The 18,689-nt window shown below is 33.2% G+C and overlaps 1 protein-coding gene across 7 annotated transcripts in view; it reads left to right on the top strand.

Moving 5' to 3' along the window:
• Nucleotides 1-18,689, top strand: part of Kiaa1109 (KIAA1109 ortholog) — a 213,952-nt gene that overhangs the window by 184,789 nt on the left and 10,474 nt on the right. For 6 of the 7 annotated variants that reach the window (XM_033760040.1, XM_010611092.2, XM_010611119.2 and 3 more), the window contains 14 exons: nucleotides 912-1,092; nucleotides 1,632-1,833; nucleotides 3,432-3,593; nucleotides 3,700-3,839; nucleotides 5,296-5,497; nucleotides 9,698-9,898; nucleotides 10,639-10,818; nucleotides 12,275-12,412; nucleotides 13,115-13,372; nucleotides 14,239-14,389; nucleotides 14,814-14,971; nucleotides 15,072-15,264; nucleotides 15,483-15,700; nucleotides 18,102-18,353. In XM_033760040.1, the coding sequence (XP_033615931.1) occupies nucleotides 912-1,092; nucleotides 1,632-1,833; nucleotides 3,432-3,593; nucleotides 3,700-3,839; nucleotides 5,296-5,497; nucleotides 9,698-9,898; nucleotides 10,639-10,818; nucleotides 12,275-12,412; nucleotides 13,115-13,372; nucleotides 14,239-14,389; nucleotides 14,814-14,971; nucleotides 15,072-15,264; nucleotides 15,483-15,700; nucleotides 18,102-18,353 (2,636 nt within the window). The remainder of the gene's footprint in view (nucleotides 1-911; nucleotides 1,093-1,631; nucleotides 1,834-3,431; nucleotides 3,594-3,699; nucleotides 3,840-5,295; nucleotides 5,498-9,697; nucleotides 9,899-10,638; nucleotides 10,819-12,274; nucleotides 12,413-13,114; nucleotides 13,373-14,238; nucleotides 14,390-14,813; nucleotides 14,972-15,071; nucleotides 15,265-15,482; nucleotides 15,701-18,101; nucleotides 18,354-18,689) is intronic. The other variant, XM_010611104.2, reaches the window with a different exon arrangement.

The raw sequence follows: 18,689 nt of genomic DNA, 5'->3' as shown, positions 1-18,689 counted from the left end.
AAAAAAAAAAAAAAAAAAAGAATTGTACAGTTTTCTTGGTTATTATGAGTTTTGATGAGCTCAGAATGAAATAAGAAAGACTGGAAAACATTAGAGTGAAATGATTTCTGTATGTAATTATAACTTACGATCTGTTTCCATCATTAATTAAACAGTGATAAAAGCAGGTTAATACTAGGTTATTTTTTCCTTGAATTTTTCTTTTTCTTTCCTGATGGATGTAACGAAAAGTCATAGTTACAATTGAATGAATGAGTGGAAATGCTAGCAGTTGTTGAAGCAGGGTAGCAAATACATGGGAATTCATTATATTATTCTATTTACATTCTATTTACTTTTTATGTTTAAAATACTTTATAATAAAGAGTTTTAAGTGGTCTATTTGTCTAATGAAGCTTTTATACAATGAGACATAAATTTAAAAAATTAAAACTGTTAAATCTTTTACAAATGTAATAGTGTTAATAAAAATAATGACTATTAGGTTAGCATTGAAGCATAATAATCCATAACAAACTATTGGTAGTTAGCAGGTGTTCTACCTATATAAAAGGTAGTTTCATTTGATGCAATCTAATATATTCAGGTGAAACATTTGGGACTTTAGGAAAAAATAAAGATTGCTGCCCTACATAGTTACAAAACATCCTGCATTAGTATCACTTCTGCAAAGCATTAACAAGTCTAGCTAGAAACACTGATGGGCTTTTTTCAATTTTTTAAATGAAGGATTACTTTCTTTTTATTATATAAATAAAAGTTTGCTGTTAAGAGGAAAGAAAGGGATTGGGGAAGGAGGAAAAGGGAAAATAGAGGGAAGAGGGAATAAAAATAAGATTCATGATGAATGTAATTATTATGTATTGCAAGCATATGCTAATAAAAAATACAACATTTTTTTCTCTTCATAGAAGTTATGATAGAAGTTCCAGGAGCTTAGATCAAGATTCTCCTTCAAGAAAGAGGAAATTCCAAACTAATTATGCTTCTACCACCCATTTAATGACTGGCAAGAAAGTGCCGTCATCTCTACAGACAAAACCTAGTGACTTAGAAACAACAGTATTTTATATTCCTGGAGTTGATGTAAAGGTAAATACCTAATTGTCTAGAATAAAAGATTAATGTATCAATAGTAGTGGTTTTTATATCCTGTCATATATGTTCTTCTTTTGCTCCTTATACTAATTATGAAACTTTCTGGAGGTTTTTGTTTATGTAGCCATATTCTGAAAATAAGAATATATATAGTTTGTCACTTCATTTATACGGCTTTTCCCATGAAATTTGGTGAAAAGAAATTAGGTGTTTATATATGTGTGTATAGATATTCAGAGCATTCTTGTAGAAGCTGGCTTAGTGCAACTTCATTAAACAACTGTTTTTTAAATTCTAGAATTATTAAATCTTAGGCTGTTAATAGTTGGAAAGAACTTTCAAGATTATCTGGAATGACTTTTTTAACTTAAAAAATATAAAAAGCAGAATCTTGTCAGGGTCATAAATGTAACTTGTAAAAGTTAGAATTGAGTCTTTAGACTCCTGAACCAGTTTTCTAATTCATTTTCTGTATTTCATGGTTTTTCCTCTTCTGTATAATTTTAATTTTAAAAGTTTATTTTTAAATACAGTTGCATTACAATTCTAAGACGCTAAAGACTGAATCACCTAATGCTTCTAGAGGATCTTCCTTGCCAAGAACTCTCTCCAAAGAGTCCAAGCTGTATGGTATGAAAGATAGTGCAACATCTCCTCCTTCTCCTCCTTTACCTTGCACTGTCCAGAGCAAGACTAACACCTTACTTCCTCCCCAGCCCCCACCTATTCCCTCAGGTATTTAAGGAGAATATACGCTACTACTTTGTCATATTTTTCTTAATTAGTATTCCTACTTGCTGTATTGAGATCATCAAATTCATGTTTTAAAAAATGTTAATAGACTTGCAGTAACTACTATATAAAATTCATATATGGAAGTGTGGGCCAACTAATTTTGGCTGTTTCTCAAATTCATGTTACTTTCGAATATGTTATTTTAATAAAATTTAGGTTAATGTATATGTAGAAAGGGTAGTTTATTATGTATTTCAAATTTAGAAATGTCACACAGACATTTAAAGCAGAATACTTTGATGGTGCTTCACTGCATTTATTAATTGTGACACAGGAGATTATCTAAAACTTAATGGCTCAAACACAGTTTCTGTTGATCAAGAAATACAAGAGCAGTTTGGCTTGGTGAATCTAACACATGATCTTTCATGAGGCTGTAGGCAAGATATTGGTTAGGTCTGCAGTCACCAGAATACCTGAGAAAGGCTAGAAAATCTCCTTCCATCATGTCCCAGTTACATGGTTTGCTAAATATGTCAGCCTTTCCACTGGGATATATAAGTGTTTTCATTGACATAGAAGTTGACTTCCCTGAAAGGAATGATCTAAAATAGAACATAGCTGAGCCTGCAATATCTTTTACAGGTTACCTTCAAAAGGCACATACCAACCCTTGTAAAATATTTTATTGATCATACAAGTCTTTTAGGAAGAGAACTAGAGAATGAATACCAGGAACAAAGATGGATCACTAGAAGCCATCTTAGAATCTGGTTACCACCCAGAACATGAATGGTACCTTACATACATGACAAAATCTCTGTAAAAGGGAATATCATGTAGACAGGATTTATTTGAGAATTTTCATGTGAGAGTCAGAGCTTGCTAAACTTTTTAAGAGACAGTAAAAAAATCATGTTGATAATATTTTCATGTCACTTTTCAATCAACAAGACACATTAAACTGTTTCTTGGCCTTTTGGCTAAGACCTAGTGTGTCAAGGCACATTAAGTTCAGGGCAGATATTAGTATCCTATTTTATAAATCAGGAAAGTAAGACTCAGAATTTCATCATCTTTCCTAGATTCAAGCAACTGATATTTGAATTAGAAACATAAGCCAAGCTTATCTAAGTATTAGATATTTGTTTTCATTTTACTGAATTTGAAGTATTTATTTGAGACCAATGCAAAGGGAAATGGCATCCTATGTAGAGAATTATAAATAGGTACAGGAAAGTCTGAGAACAATACCATTTTCCTCACTTGCCACTCAACATTGGTCAAGATTCTCTGTACCTTCTTAAATGAACTGAAGGACCAATGGTAATGAGAGACTCAGCAGTTTAAAGTAATTTGAATCAAAATTTGTGACCTAGAACAAGTAAGAATCATCATTATACATCATTAATGATCTTTGTCTAACATTAATGTATCATTTCTAGCAACCTGTTTCTGTTCTTTTAAGTCTTATGTATAAGTTGCTTCACCTGATTAATCTGTCATATCATTCTAATCTCTCACAAAATTGTCTTATGTTTTATTGGAACTTTTTATTAAATTCCATTAAATGTATCCTGCATTTGTAAATGTTCTAGCCAAAGGAAAAGGAAGTGGAGGAGTGAAAACAGCCAAGTTATATGCCTGGGTAGCACTTCAGTCATTGCCTGAAGAAATGGTTATTAGTCCCTGCTTATTAGACTTTCTGGAAAAGGCTCTGGAAACTATCCCAATTACACCAATTGAAAGGAATTATACAGGTAAACATCTTCTTTATATATTTACTTCCTCAGCACATGTATTTTAGGATCCTGTTACTTACAAGAATTTCTTAATGCTGTTATACATCATTAAATATTTTAACAGCTATCAGCTCACAAGATGAAGATATAGGACATTTTGACATACCAGATCCTATGGAAGAATCAACAACATCATTAGTGTCATCTTCAACATCTGCTTACTCTTCCTTCCCTGTAGATGTTGTGGTTTATGTACGGGTTCAGGTAAAATACTTTATATATTCCTTTTTACAGAAGAATGTTTTTTGTTAAGTTTATCAATGTTTTTTTCCCTTTAAAATTTTCTTAGAAACAGTTTCATGGACCTTTAGTACACTGAAGAATGCTTTAAGGTTGCCTGAATTCTGGGAAGAATATGTAAACTTTTATGTGTGTGTTTACTTTGCTTCTGAAAAGTTTCATAATCTTGGGTTTTCAAAAATTATATCTCATTCTTTTGTGGCAAAAACAAAATATAGATAATGCCTTTTCCTAATTATGGCACCTTTGCTTCTTACCATTATGCTTTTCTGTATAGATATAAAGTATAATTGAGTTATAAAGTCACAGTAGTAACTTTGTTAGAATGTCTGTTAAGAGTTACATAGTTTTTAATATTTTATTCTAAGATGCAGTCCTGTCAACAGACCTTTGGGATTATATGTTAGCATGTGATTGAATGCAATTATTAAAGAAGATTTGAAAACTACTTTTGCATTCGAACTTCAAGATTTGGCTTACCCTCAACTAAAGTGATCAGTCTCTACAACTAAACGATCAAGCTCAAGAATAGTGCTTCTGAGGCAGTACTCTTAAATGACATAAATAGGACACATATGTGTAAATACCAAATAGTTTCTCTAGTGTGAGAAACTGAAAGTATAAATAAAGACTAAATGGTATAATAGATAATTTGAAATGGGAAGAAAAGGGACAAAGCAGAAGGGGAAATCGGAGGGGTAGGGGGAAAAAGAAAGATGGGAATGGAATTAACATTAAAAAAATGGAAACAAAGTCTTTGTAGATAGGGAGGAGTAGAGAGTTGAAGGGAGGGCAGGGGAATGGGGACAAAATAAGAACCAACATGGACTATGTGAAGGTGTGACTTTCCAATGATAAATGTCACTACATTGTATACCCTAAATGTACCAATAAAATTAATTTTTTAAAAAAGAATAAAAATACTAATAATCATCTGTTCCAGTTATTTTTTACAATAGTAGTCTGATCAAAATCAGATACCCTTTACTTTTGTTCAAACTTTTTTGAAACTCAGATGAAAACATGCAATGGGTAAGGATTGAGATTATTTTTACAGCCATGTTTTTATAATTTAATGTGAGATTACATCCATTAAAAGACTTATGAACAGTGTTATAAAAAGCATGAAAATGTTATGATTTTGTTCAAATTATCTAAATATAAATATTGCTCAGAGGTGGCTTCTCATGTTTAGCTTTCTAAATATGACAATAGTTTGTTACTATATTTTGGCCCAGATATCATATTTCTGTTTGAAAAGGCTATCATACTAAACAGTCCTTCTAATTGTCAAGGGAGTAAACAAATTTGTAATATATGGACTAAAATGGAAATTAAATGTAACTTTTAGAATCCACTGTGAAGTGCTTTAGTCATGAAATTATTAAAAACCATTTTTGTGGCTTTCAATTCCTTTTAGCCCTCGCAGATCAAATTCAGCTGTTTACCAGTGTCAAGAGTAGAATGCATGCTGAAGCTTCCATCCTTGGATTTGGTGTTTTCTTCAAACCGAGGAGAACTGGAGACTTTAGGGACAACGTATCCTGCAGAGACTTTATCTCCTGGAGGTAGCACTCCTCAGAGTGGAACAAAGACCTCTGCTAGCAAAACTGGCGTACCAGGTATAGAAACATTGTTTTATTTCTCTAGTAGAAAGCCAAATACCATTTTTAAATAAACATTTTACTAGTAGGCCCCTATGGGTTTTAAAATGAATTTGCAAGAGGACATTTGAGAATTAGAATATTTATAGAAAAATCTGTTGTAAAACATAGTTTTTCATGTGTTACTAGAACTTGAGTACTCTTCTGTTTGTATTTTTATCTGAATAAAAACTAGCTATAACTTTAGTTTTGCTTTGAACTTACACACAAGTGCTTACATAATTAGTGAATGATCAATATATTTGAGTACTTTTGAGTGTTTAATTTTTATGTTACTAGATTTTACATTTACGAATACTCATTGTTGCAAATGGAAAATAAGAGGCAGACTGTTACAAAGATTTATCACTATCAGAATTTGATAAAATAGCACATTCTTTATATTTTTTTAATTTTCTGGTACCAGGGATCGAACTTGAGTCCTTGTGCTTGTGAGGCAGGCAGTGGGAACACTGAGCAAAATCCCCACCCTGCACATTCCTCAAATAATTAAATTTTATTGAGCACGGATAAGGAAAGAAACTAGATTGAATAAGATTTATTAAAGAGAATTGAAGTACTGTTAAAAAGAGTTCTTATCCAGTGGGTTTGTTGTTGTTGTTGTTTTTGTTTTTGTGGTACTGGGGATCAAACTCAGGACCTTGTTATTGCAAGGCAGGTGGCAGAACCACTGAGTTAAATTCCCAACCTACCGAGTGGATTTTGTCCCCCCAGGATATTTGGCAGTGTTTGCCAGGAATTGGGTTTTGTCACAACTGAGAAAGTTTAACTGGAAGCTAGTGGGAAAGTCAGGGATGCTGTCTTCAACACCCTTCACATACACTATAATCCATTTCCTCTTCAAGAAATGTTCATCTAAAATGCTAATCATGCTAATGTTAAGAAAGCCTGCATTACAGTAAAATTTTTTTAAATCCTGAAGTCCAGTTGTGAGAGAGGCATGAAAGCAGAGGAGAGAAAAACAGCTTTCTTATTTGGAAAAACCCACGTTTCGAGTCCAGTCATTTGCACAGTGATGTTAGATTCAGGACTTTACCCAAATACTCTGAACAACTGTCAAAAGAAAAAACTTCATCTCTAATATTTACATGTAATACTGGGGAAATGGTTAAAAGTATACATTTGTTTTGCTCTATGCACCTTTGAAAGTTTTACAGTACAGTATAAGAAAAATAAGAAAGTTGAACTCTTAGAAATAAAGTTTTTATTTGACCCAGCCATCCCTCTGCTGGATATCTTTCCAAAAGAATTAAAAGAATCATATCACAGTGATATATGTGCACTTATGTTTATAGCGGCATAGAATAGCTAAAACTTGGAAACAGCCCATTTGCCCATCATTTGAAAACTGGATAAAGAAGATGTGGGTTTTCTATAAAATGGAATATTATTCAGCCATAAAGAATGAGAAATTAGATTCATTCATAGGAAAATGGATACATATTGAGGATATACTCCCAAGTGAAATAAATCACACATGTAAATACCAAAGTTTCTCTGGTGAAAAAAACTATTAATAGTACATAAGATCCTAATGAGATAATTGACAGTGTGAAATGGGAAGAAAAGAGCTAAAGGTGTAGGGAAAGTGGGAAGGGTAAGGGAAAGCTAATAAGGGAAAGTTAAAAAATATGAGAAAATGAAAAAATGGAAATAAAGTATTTGTAAATGGGGAGGGTAGGAGAGGGTGAAGCGAGGGCAGGGACAAGGGGAAAAATGAGAACCAAGACCTGTCATGTAAAGGTACAAGATCCCAATAATGAATGCAACTGTACTGTATACCTAAAATGTACCAATAAACTCAATGAGGAAAAAAAAAAAAGAAATAAAGCTTTTACTGATGTGGTCATCCCTGTTGTCTTGCACTTAACTCCAACATAATTTCTGCTGGGGTTGGGTAATAGTTAACAAGTCAACAAAATGTTTCAGTGGTGATGTTGGCTTTGAAAACACATTTTCTGTTCATTATAAAAATATAGAAAACAAACATGCTAAAAAAAAGAAATAATATCCTTTTATCATAGATGTACAGTGTTATCTACTCTCCAGCATTTTTATAGTCTTTCCCAGACAAAATTGAAGTATAGTTTCTTCTGCTATGTAACTTTTTAAAATTTAAACAATCATTGGTAATTTCCCAAATTTTGAAATATTTCACTAAAATAATTTTAATGAAAAAATGAGATTCCATCATTTCAGATACCTTAGGGATTCACTTCATTTTTATTTTTAGAATAATATTAAAATGAACATCTTTGCATATATTTATAAACAAAGATATTCTTAACATAAATTCTTAATAGAATTTGTGTCAGACATGAACATTTTTAGTGTTCGTAGGTTTTACCATCTAATAAAACTTAATATGTATGGATAACAAGTTCAATGTGTTCTTCTTAACACTTTTAAATTTATTTTTAATCATTGGCAATGTGATGGGGTAAAGTGAAATATTAGTGTATTATTTTGTATTGCATTGCTTTCTATCTGGGAAAGAATGGGGTGTGAATGGTTCATTTTCTTTTGGAATTTTTACCTCTTTAATGACAAAAAAACCACATAAATTATTAGTACTGAAATCATTATAGCAGTACTGTATACATACATGAATGCATAGATTCATGTTTTGTGTAGGAATATGACAGTTAAAACTCATCTATGCCTACATTTTATGATTCTTTAAAAAATAAAAATGAAATCACATCTCACATTTTAATATAAAACATTCAAGAAGGAATGATAATTAGAATAAATATAAGGGTGAGTTGTGAGAATATCCATTTTTTCAGAGGTGCTTTCCTGAATGTTTGTATGGTCAGGTCATCAGTGTACTTAGTGGTTCTGCTCCTGGAACTGTACTTAGATAATAGCCAAGCAAACAAGCATATTTTAAGTGGAAATGTGAATTGGGTATGATTTAGCCAAGCAGAAAATTGGAAGAATGAACACTACAGGTGGGACATAAAAAGAGCATGAACCAGGAAGGTATTAGCAACTTTGAAAAGAAAACTTAAGTGAAACATGATGACTGGATGGTGGACTTTCATAAAAAAGGTTTAGTGAGATGGGAAACAGCCAGGTTATCTAGGGAAGCTAGTGAGTTTTACCAGGGAAATAAATGTGATTCTGATTGACATTTTTATACTACTCGAGCTGCACTGTGGCAGTCGTTTGGAGTGGAAGGAAACGCGGAGCCATTGGTCATTTCAGTAGTACAGGCAAATTTCATGATTGCCTAGGCTAGAACAGCAGTACTGAGTTGTAGGGAAATGGAACAGATTTACATATTTGAGATATACATATTATATGGTGATAAATTGATAGAGTCAGGACTGGAAAGGATGACAAGTAACTTCTCATGTTCAAGGTTTAGGTATTTGCATAGAAATTCTACTTCCTGTACATGGAGAATACTGGAAAAAATGTAGTTTCAGAGAAAAAGATGTGAAGTTCAATTTCAGACACAATAAGCTTTATATGCTGGTGAACCATTCTAGCACAAAGTCAAGTAGGCAGCTGTAATACATGAATCTAAAGGATGTCTGGTCTAGAAGCTTATTCTTGTAGTCATTGATAGTATCATATGTGCTATTATCCAGTAGTCTTACATTTTTCATGTTTGAAGCATATTTGGAGTTAGCCTGTCCATCCTTGGTAAAACTGACAATAAAGTCATTTCACTGTCTAAGAGGAAGAGGTCTTTTACAGTCTTCATTCTCAAACTTTAGTCTGTATATATTGCTGCTTATAGAGATATGGACTCCAGCTACATGAAACAGATTTTTTTCAGTTTGTCCCCTCCACTATGCTTAAACCCCAACTATATGGGATGCTTCTACTGCCTGCTTACAGTGGAGCAGAGGAGGAAAAGAAGTTTGAAAGCATGTAGTATGTCAGGCATGTAATTATGTCAGACTTTAGTATTTAAAAGATAAACAGGGTAACTGGCCTTGTTTTATTTATAATGTAGTTATTGGAAAATTAGCCTTAAGTCTTCATTTTCATGTTAAGGATTTAAAGCCTATTGGTCTATTCATGTTTGAGTGTTTCCATTTTATTTTGCAGTCATGTTTGGTTTTTTGAGAACATATTAGTGACTGGCTGTTTTACTTTTCTTGTGTGTTGACAAATACTTTTGATTTCTTGTGTTCACTATAGGTTCATCAGGATTAGGCAGCCCTCTTGGCAGAAGCCGGCACAGTAGCAGTCAGTCAGATCTCACCAGCTCCAGCAGCAGTTCGTCTGGCTTGAGCTTCACTGCATGCATGTCTGACTTTTCCCTTTATGTATTTCATCCATACGGAGCAGGGAAACAAAAAACTGCTGTTTCTGGGCTCACACCTGGATCAGGAGGATTAGGTATACTTTGCATGTTTGTGTACTTAACAGATTTGTAGCATCCTTTCAAGATTTCACGTATCTTTTCAAGCTTTCTTTTCATAAATCAGAATGCATCTAGGAATAGATATTAGCCAAAATCAGAAGCTTTCCATTTTTTCCCCATTTGATAGTCTGTTGACCCTACAAAATAAGTATAAATACGAAATAAGGAATTCAGATAAATTAATTATACAAGAATATAAACAATTAGAATATTTTCTAAGTGATATGCACAATACAGTAATTTCTTTGGCTATCAGAGGTTACATTATATTTAATGTATTACCAAATCTCTATTTATATAAGAAATTATATTCCATAAAATAAAATTTTAAATTGTGTGGTTATGTTATGTTTATTAATTTATTTATTGAAATTAAATTTCACTGGCATTTGTACAGTACAGATGCACCACTAAAATGTTTAAGATCTTGTTAGTGAATATTTTTTCACTTATATTTAGACAAATAATGCATAATCCTTGTAAATTCTAATTTTTCTTGTTGGAGAAGGGTTATAAAATCACCAGTTACATTTATAGGCTTCAATATTAAACTATACTAATGCTTATTTGATCATTCTGCTTAAATTTTACCTTAAGTGATCTTGATTGATGGGTTTCTGTATTATATTGGGTAATTTTTATCTAACTAGGCAGCTGTGTATATGTTTACCTGTATATGTATACAATATTGATGGGGGTTTCATTGTTTTTTTAGGGAATGTGGATGAGGAACCCACTTCAGTCACTGGTCGAAAAGACTCTCTCAGTATAAACCTTGAATTTGTAAAAGTGAGTTTGTCTCGGATAAGGCGTTCAGGAGGTGCTTCATTTTTTGAAAGTCAGTCTGTAAGCAAGTCTACAAGCAAAATGGACACTACATTGATAAATATATCTGGTATTCAGTTTTATATTTTTTAAAATTAACATCCTGTTTTCTAGAATTAAATAATGGTCTCTGTCTTAACAGTGTTTAAATATGAAGTGTGCTTAATATTATTATTCGGCGATAAGCTGATCTAAAGGAGAGAAATGACAGTCTAGCCTACTGTATCATTCCAAGCAATCAATGTTAGAAATACAGTTCTAGATAAATATATCATCCAAGGATCAAAATAGGCCTAATTCAGTAACTAAAAATTTCTTATTTTCTTTATTTCTTCTCTAGTTTGAATTGGAAATATTTCTTTTCATTTGTTTGATTTTTCTAATTACAAATGCTTAAAATACTGAAAAGGAAGGAGTGACATTTAAAAAATATTTAGTTGGTATCATACGGTCTTAACTGAGTGTATGGGCATTGCTAGCTCACCAGCTAGCTGTGTAACTATGGAAAAATCACTTATTTTCTTTACATTGTGATTTGAGTATTTAATTGCATATGGGATACTTGAGCAATTCAGAGTACCAAGTAAAAACTCTTACTAATTTAATAAATATGGCATTTTTCATTTATCCTGAACTTTAGCAAACACCTTAAGCCTGTATTTTATGTGTACTTTTCTCAAGCGTTCTGCTTGGTTACTGAGGGGGTGCAGGCAAGAATAAGAACAGATCCTATATTTAGACAAATAACAATGCAGGATGATAAATACTGTATAAATCTATATTAAAAAGAAAAAAATAACGGTTGTCTTTAATGGAGATCAGGGAAGTATTCCCCCAAGGAAATAGTATTTGAGCCAGATCTTGAAAACTGAGGACTATTCTTGAAGGCAGCAACATGTTACTGTATTCAGTGTCACAGAGCATCAAAATCAAGCTGAAACAAGAACTTTACTGTGGGAGTTACTAGAATGTAAATTCTGCAGAAGCTGAGGTAGAGAAATAGAAGAGCATATAAAGCAGGAATAAAAATTCTGGGCGAATTCTGCTCCCAGAGCAGAACTCTGGGAGAAGTCTATCAGAAAGTTTCCTGTCTAAAAGTCACTACTCTCGTCTAAAAAGAAAAGAAATAGTAGTCCCTGCCACACAGCCATTAGCTTACAACTTCCTTTGAGGAAATTTGCATCCTAGCTGATCTTGATCATTCATTTCCCACATTTGAGAGGAACCCTGTATCAAAGTGGAAAATTGGTTATGAAACAGATCTCTTTGAGAATTTCATGGCAGTAATAATCAAATCCCAACTTGCCATCACCTCAAAAAAGGAAATGGGCTAATTGCTTTACAAGGTGCTATTTCTATAATGTGTAGAAGGACATATAACCATTTAATTATAATATGTAAATTATTTAATCATGAATTGTAACAGTAAGTGTAATTCATCTGCATAATATGTTTAATGCCTACCATGTAAGAATATTAAAAGTTTTGGATATTCACAATTCTAACAAATTTTCTTTTTCTATCAGCTGTTTGTGATATAGGGTCTGCTTCTTTTAAATATGATATGCGCCGACTCAGTGAAATTCTGGCATTTCCAAGAGCTTGGTATAGGAGAAGTATTGCAAGGCGTCTGTTCCTTGGAGACCAAACTATAAATTTGCCAAGTAAGCATGTCATGTAATTATATTAGGTTGGTAATACAAACTTTGTCTTTCTTGGTAAATTGTGCTGTATGATTCATTCAGTCATTCAAGAAATTTCTAGAGCGAGCCCCTCTAATATTCCCAGCACTAGCAGTATATCACAGAACCACACACATTATCATCTTGCCCTTGTGCAAATGACATTCTGGCTGACATCATATTGTGATTACTCTGTAGTCTTTGTAAAATCTAAAACTGACGAAATACATTTACCCATACAAAATAATCATGGTTAAAGAATGGGAAACAGAAAATTCTGGAGACATGCTACCATTTTGCCTTCATTTATCCCTTGGTCTTAGATATTGTTAACAGTTTTATGCTCAAGAGAAAATTGTGGAAGAGTAGAATTAGCCTGATATGGTGAAAAATATTAGAAATACTAAAACTACATCCATTCCCTTGCCCATAAAATGGAATCAGAATACCTGTTTTACTCTTCTCATGGAGTTTATATGAGAATCCAATAAAATACTGGAAAGTAAATGTAGATAAAAAGTACAAATGTAAATTAAAATAAATACTGGAATAAAATGTAAATTGCCGTACAGTTGACAAGCAAAGAATTAAAAGGAATATGTAATGTTATTAAAAATAATTTCATTATGCCATATTGATTTTACTCTGTTACTTTTTTGGTTTTGTTGTCTACTTTTGTACTAGCATCTGGTCCAGGGACACCTGATTCCATTGAAGGGGTAAGCCAGCACCTTTCCCCTGAATCATCCAGAAAAGCTTATTGCAGGACCTGGGAACAGCCAAGTCAGTCAACTTCTTTCACCCACATGCCTCAGTCACCTAATGTGTTCAATGAGCACATGACAAACAGCACCATGTCACCAGGGACAGCAGCACAGAGCCTGAAATCTCCAGCTTCTGTAAGATCAAGAAGTGTGTCTGATTCTTCAGTTCCTCGAAGAGGTAGTACTATTAGTTTTGTTATCAGTAACCTTATGCTGTTCCCAAGTTAATTATAGGGAGATGTACTCTTAGGGTTTTTATGATAAATTAGGAAGAACAACCAACAGAAATAACAACAAAGACCAAACACTTAAAAGTACTTCTAGTAAAAGAGATTGCCAGATTTCTAGCAACTTTGCAGTGACATATGAAGGAAGGAATTATCTTATTCTAATTTTGTTAGTGTGTTCCATATGGTATAGTATTTTGAGAAACCTATAGTGTCATAAAATTCCCAAAATGTGCCTTGATATTGTTTTCATTCAGTCATTCTTTAATCAGTATTTTTTGAACTCTTATTTGCTTGGCCTTGTCCCTATACAGTGGTACCTCAGTTTACCAGCTTAATATAAAGACAAATCATATGATTCTTGTCACAAGATAAAAGTATAATGAGCAAATGCAGGATTCATTTTGATTGCTGAATCCATTAGAACACAGAAGATAAGCACCCACCCCAACCTTTGCACTTTAGAATGATCCCTGCCTTTCAGTCTTCTACTTGACAGTGTATCTTACCATTTTTTCCATTTTAAGGTAGTGAATGATCTCTGCTACAGTATCCTCTGCACACCAAATTTCCTCATATAAAATGGAGTCCATTCAAAATTTTGTGAGCTTTAAAGAAGAAAAGTTATCAGTACTTACTAAATATTCAGTAAATGGTAACTATTATTTTAGAAGCAGTATGACAACTGTCAAACATTAGATTCTGATACATGAATATCAGTTTTTTACCTTTTGATCAAAGATATGAGTGGTTTTTACTCTGTAATAGGTTTAGAATTTATGTGAATAGATGTGTTTTGTTATTTTTATATCTTTAGATTCACTTTCAAAAACATCAACTCCGGTGAACAAATCAAACAAAGCAGCAAGCCAGCAAGGGACACCTTGGGAAACTCTTGTCGTGTTTGCTATCAACTTGAAGCAACTAAATGTCCAAATGAATATGAGTAATGTAATGGGCAATACAACGTAAGTGATCAGAGAAGATATAAGCTGAACAGTCATTTGTAATTTGTCTTATTTGTAGTTTAGTAATTCAAATTCTTAAGTTTAACACTGAAATGTTTGAGACAGTAGAGAGTCAGAGATAATTTTTTATTCTAAAAATGGTTTAAGAGTAACTAATATAAAATAGTATGAAACATTCCAAAAAAGAGGGCAAATTATACAGAAAATTGAGTAACTTTCTAGCTAAGAAGAAAACTTCATCATCAATATTAATATTCAAGTATTTATCACATATGAGTAGGTCATATAAAAAAAGTATTGTTTCATTGTGAGACTTGACCTTATATTTAAGTCATCTGATTATTTAACTCTTAACTGGTAACATTAGAATCCATATTTCTATACATCTATACATCTAATAACCTTTTTTTTTTTTTTTTTTAAGTTGGACGACTAGTGGTCTGAAAAGCCAAGGCCGCCTGTCGGTTGGAAGTAATCGTGATCGAGAGATTAGCATGTCTGTTGGTCTGGGAAGATCACAGTTAGATTCTAAAGGAGGAGTGGTTGGAGGGACCATAGATGTCAATGCTTTGGAGATGGTTGGTATGTTGAAATTTTACAACTGATCTAGTATATCTTTAAAATTTATGTTGAAAAATGTTTTAAATATTCATTTTTATGAGTTTTTTTTTTCCTGCTTTAGCTCATATTTCTGAACATCCAAATCAGCAACCCAACCACAAAATTCAGATTACCATGGGTTCTACTGAAGCTCGTGTTGATTACATGGGCTCAAGTATCCTCATGGGCATCTTCAGTAATGCAGATCTTAAGCTTCAAGATGAATGGAAAGTAAACCTATATAATACACTGGACTCAAGCATGACTGATAAAAGGTATTTAAGATGTTACTTTCTGAACATTATATAATGTCTTAACTTTTAACCTACTCTTTTATCATTCAGTAAGAAAAACACAAGCAGTTCATCTTTCCTGCAAAATATTTTATGTTATGTAACTAATAAACATGAAAAAGCAGATGAGACAGCGCATTCTTGTTACACTTTTTAAGTCTTTTCTGTGAGATATATGATTATGATTCTTTATGCACTAGTGAAATTTTTGTCCATGGAGATTTGAAGTGGGATATTTTCCAAGTAATGATATCAAGATCAACTACACCAGACCTGATAAAAATTGGAATGAAGCTCCAGGAATTTTTCACACAGCAATTTGACACCAGCAAACGAGCTCTGTCTACCTGGGGACCAGTTCCTTATCTTCCACCAAAGACAATGACTAACAGCCTAGAGAAAAGTTCACAAGAACAATGTAAGAATTAGAATTAAGCTTTATATATGCTTTTTCTTTCACTAAGTATGTTTCAGTCTTAATTTTACAAAATAGTAATCTATATACTATATTTACAAAGTATCTGGTGGGCTGTTTATCTCATTCACTCAGCAAAGAACTGATTTTCTCTCCGCCAATGGAGTTAGGGTTCATTTAGAAAGTCATTTGCCATTCTCCTGCAACAAGTCATCTGCAGCCATTCCCTCTCCATTCTCTTGACTATGATTTATGACAGTATCATGTTCTGGTTTGCAGCATGGACTATGGAGTCAGAATAAGTTAATCATGATTTAGTAACTGTGCAATATTAGGCAAATTATAATTTTCAGTATTTTAGTAATTGGCAGATGTTTATCGGGTAATCTATACTTAGGCATGTTCTAGACAGGAGATCTAGTAGTGAACACAGTCCCCACCATTAAGAGGTTTATATTTTACTGAGAAAGACAGACAGTAACTAATGTACTAGCTAGATACATGTGAGTATTTCAGATAGAAGTGCTGAGAAAAGGACAAAACAAGAGTATAGGGAGAATATTAAGGTTGTAAGGACAGCTATTTTAGAAAAGGTAACCAGAGAAGCCTTTTCTGAAGCGACATTTTAGTGAAAATGTGAATAAAAGAACAAAACTTAAGATTTAGGAGTATTTTGGGCAAAAGGGAGCCATGCAGTATGAGTAGGAACAAATTTGGCTTATTTGAGAAACATTAAGGTGCCTACTGTGGATGGAGAAGAATGAGCAATGAGTAAAACTTTAAACATAAATTCAGAAAATTAGGCCACAGATCAGATTGTAAATACAGTAAGAAGCACAGACTATATCCAGTGATGGCGAACTTTTTAGAGCTTTCAATGATACAAACAACCCACTGTGCCATGGGTGCTATAGGTTTGCCACTATTGATACAGGCAGTTAAGAACAGAAGTAAGGAAACTATTGCAGTAGTTATCATTGCTAAAGTAACACACTTGGTTACCAATGTAAGGAAATCTCTGCATAATGAGTCGAGGCAAAAGATGAGGGTGATTTTGACTAGACTGATAATGGTAAAAGCAATGAGTAGTAAATCAAAATGAGGATAACGTTTTAATAACCTTTTATCACAGAAGTAATAAATAGGCATTGAAAAGGAGACACTATTAAATATACACAAAGGAGATAAACATCACATTCTACCTAAAATCACAGTGACAACCCAAACTCTTAGCACATACACCCTAAGATATTTTTCTATGCATCTTACACCTGTGTGTACTTTTTGTAAGTGTATCATTTATACTGTTCAGTCTATGCAGACATTTTCTAGTCAGAAATATCCAACTTTCCATTTGGCTGATTACGTATCTCCTCTGACTTTCAAAGTACATTCCAATTTCCATGACTAACCTAAAAATGTCCTTTACAACTGGTTTGCCCAAACCAGTACATACCCAGTCCAAGATCACAGTTTAACTTTGGTTATATTCCATTACCCTCTTTTAATGTCATAGTTCCTTTTTTATGAGCTGACTTATTGAAGAGACATGATCAGGTATTTGGCAGAATGCCCTACTATCTAGATTTTATTCAGTAACTTCTCTGTGCTCAAGTTATCATGTTCCTCTGGTCCCTAAATTTCTTATAAACAAGTATTGATATTAGGTATATACAAATCAGGCATCGGCAGAATATGTGGCCTGGCTTTTTCAAACAGGAAAAACAATCAGGTGTGGATAATTATTTTAGATTACAGAATACATGCTAACTAAACACAGTGTATGGTCCTTGGTTGGACCTAGGATAAGAGATGTGGAATATAGCCCAAAAGAGCATTACTGAAATATGTGGGAAATACAAGTATGAATTTTGTTCTTGATTAGTACATCTCAAAGTTCCGTGTGCATCTGAAACATCTATAAATCTTTCTAAAGTCCACATCTGATATAGTGGGATGAGGTGGAATTAAACTGCATCTAACAGGCCCCCAGGTCATGATGATGCTACAGATCTTCTAATCTCACTCTGAGTGCAAAGAGCACAGAAGAGTAAAAAACTTAAAATCACTTAACCCCTGTGTTGTTCTGCTTCTTCACTTGAGAAGCATCGAAATGAAATAGCTAATGTAAGAATGATGTAAGATTTTACGCAAGCACTTTGTAAATCAAAATCATTGCAAAAAAATGTTAGTTATTATTATTAAGTTAGTTCTTTCCATAGTTCTTTCTAGCCTCATACAATATCTTTCTCCAGACTGTCTCTTTTGCTAGCTATTATTTAATGTTAGCTACATATTGTATATTATTTATCTATTACCTGAGTCATTTTCATCTACAGAAAGGAGCCTTTCCCATTCAGAATGTTCACGAGGCAATTCATGGTATTTTGGGGTTTTCTTGCAGTGCTTGATGCAGCTCATCATCGACATTGGCCTGGAGTATTGAAGGTGGTATCAGGATGCCACATATCTTTATTTCAAATTCCATTACCAGAAGATGGAATGCAATTTGGAGGATCAATGAGCTTACATGGAAATCATATGACACTGGCTTGTTTTCATGGTCCAAATTTCCGTTCAAAATCTTGGGCCCTTTTTCATTTAGAAGAGCCAAATATTGCCTTTTGGACTGAAGCTCAGAAAATCTGGGAAGATGGTAAAGTGATGAATTTCCAGCCTTTAATTTCTCCTGTCTTTTGATATGATTCTAAATGACAAAGGAATTTTCCTTTCTTAGATATATTTTTCTGTTTTATTATAATATTTCTGAAGTCCAATTCTATTTGCTATCATGTACCTAATATGTCAAGGAATTTACTGTCAGTGAGTCCATGAAGTCTGGAGCACATCAGTGGACCTATTTCTGAACTTGTCATCTAACTCCTTGTTTTTTAATTAAAGTTTGTACTGCTCTAGGGCCGGGGATTTAGCTCAGTGGTTCGGTGGCCTGCCTTACAAGCGCAAGGACCGGAGTTCAATCCCTGGTACCAAA

The sequence above is a fragment of the Fukomys damarensis genome, unplaced genomic scaffold, assembly GCF_012274545.1.
Source record: "Fukomys damarensis isolate Sample0158 unplaced genomic scaffold, DMR_v1.0_HiC HiC_scaffold_38, whole genome shotgun sequence".
NCBI classification, from domain to species: Eukaryota; Metazoa; Chordata; class Mammalia; order Rodentia; family Bathyergidae; genus Fukomys; species Fukomys damarensis.
Note: the sequence above shows the minus strand (reverse complement) of the source record. Positions and strands in the feature narration are given on the sequence as shown.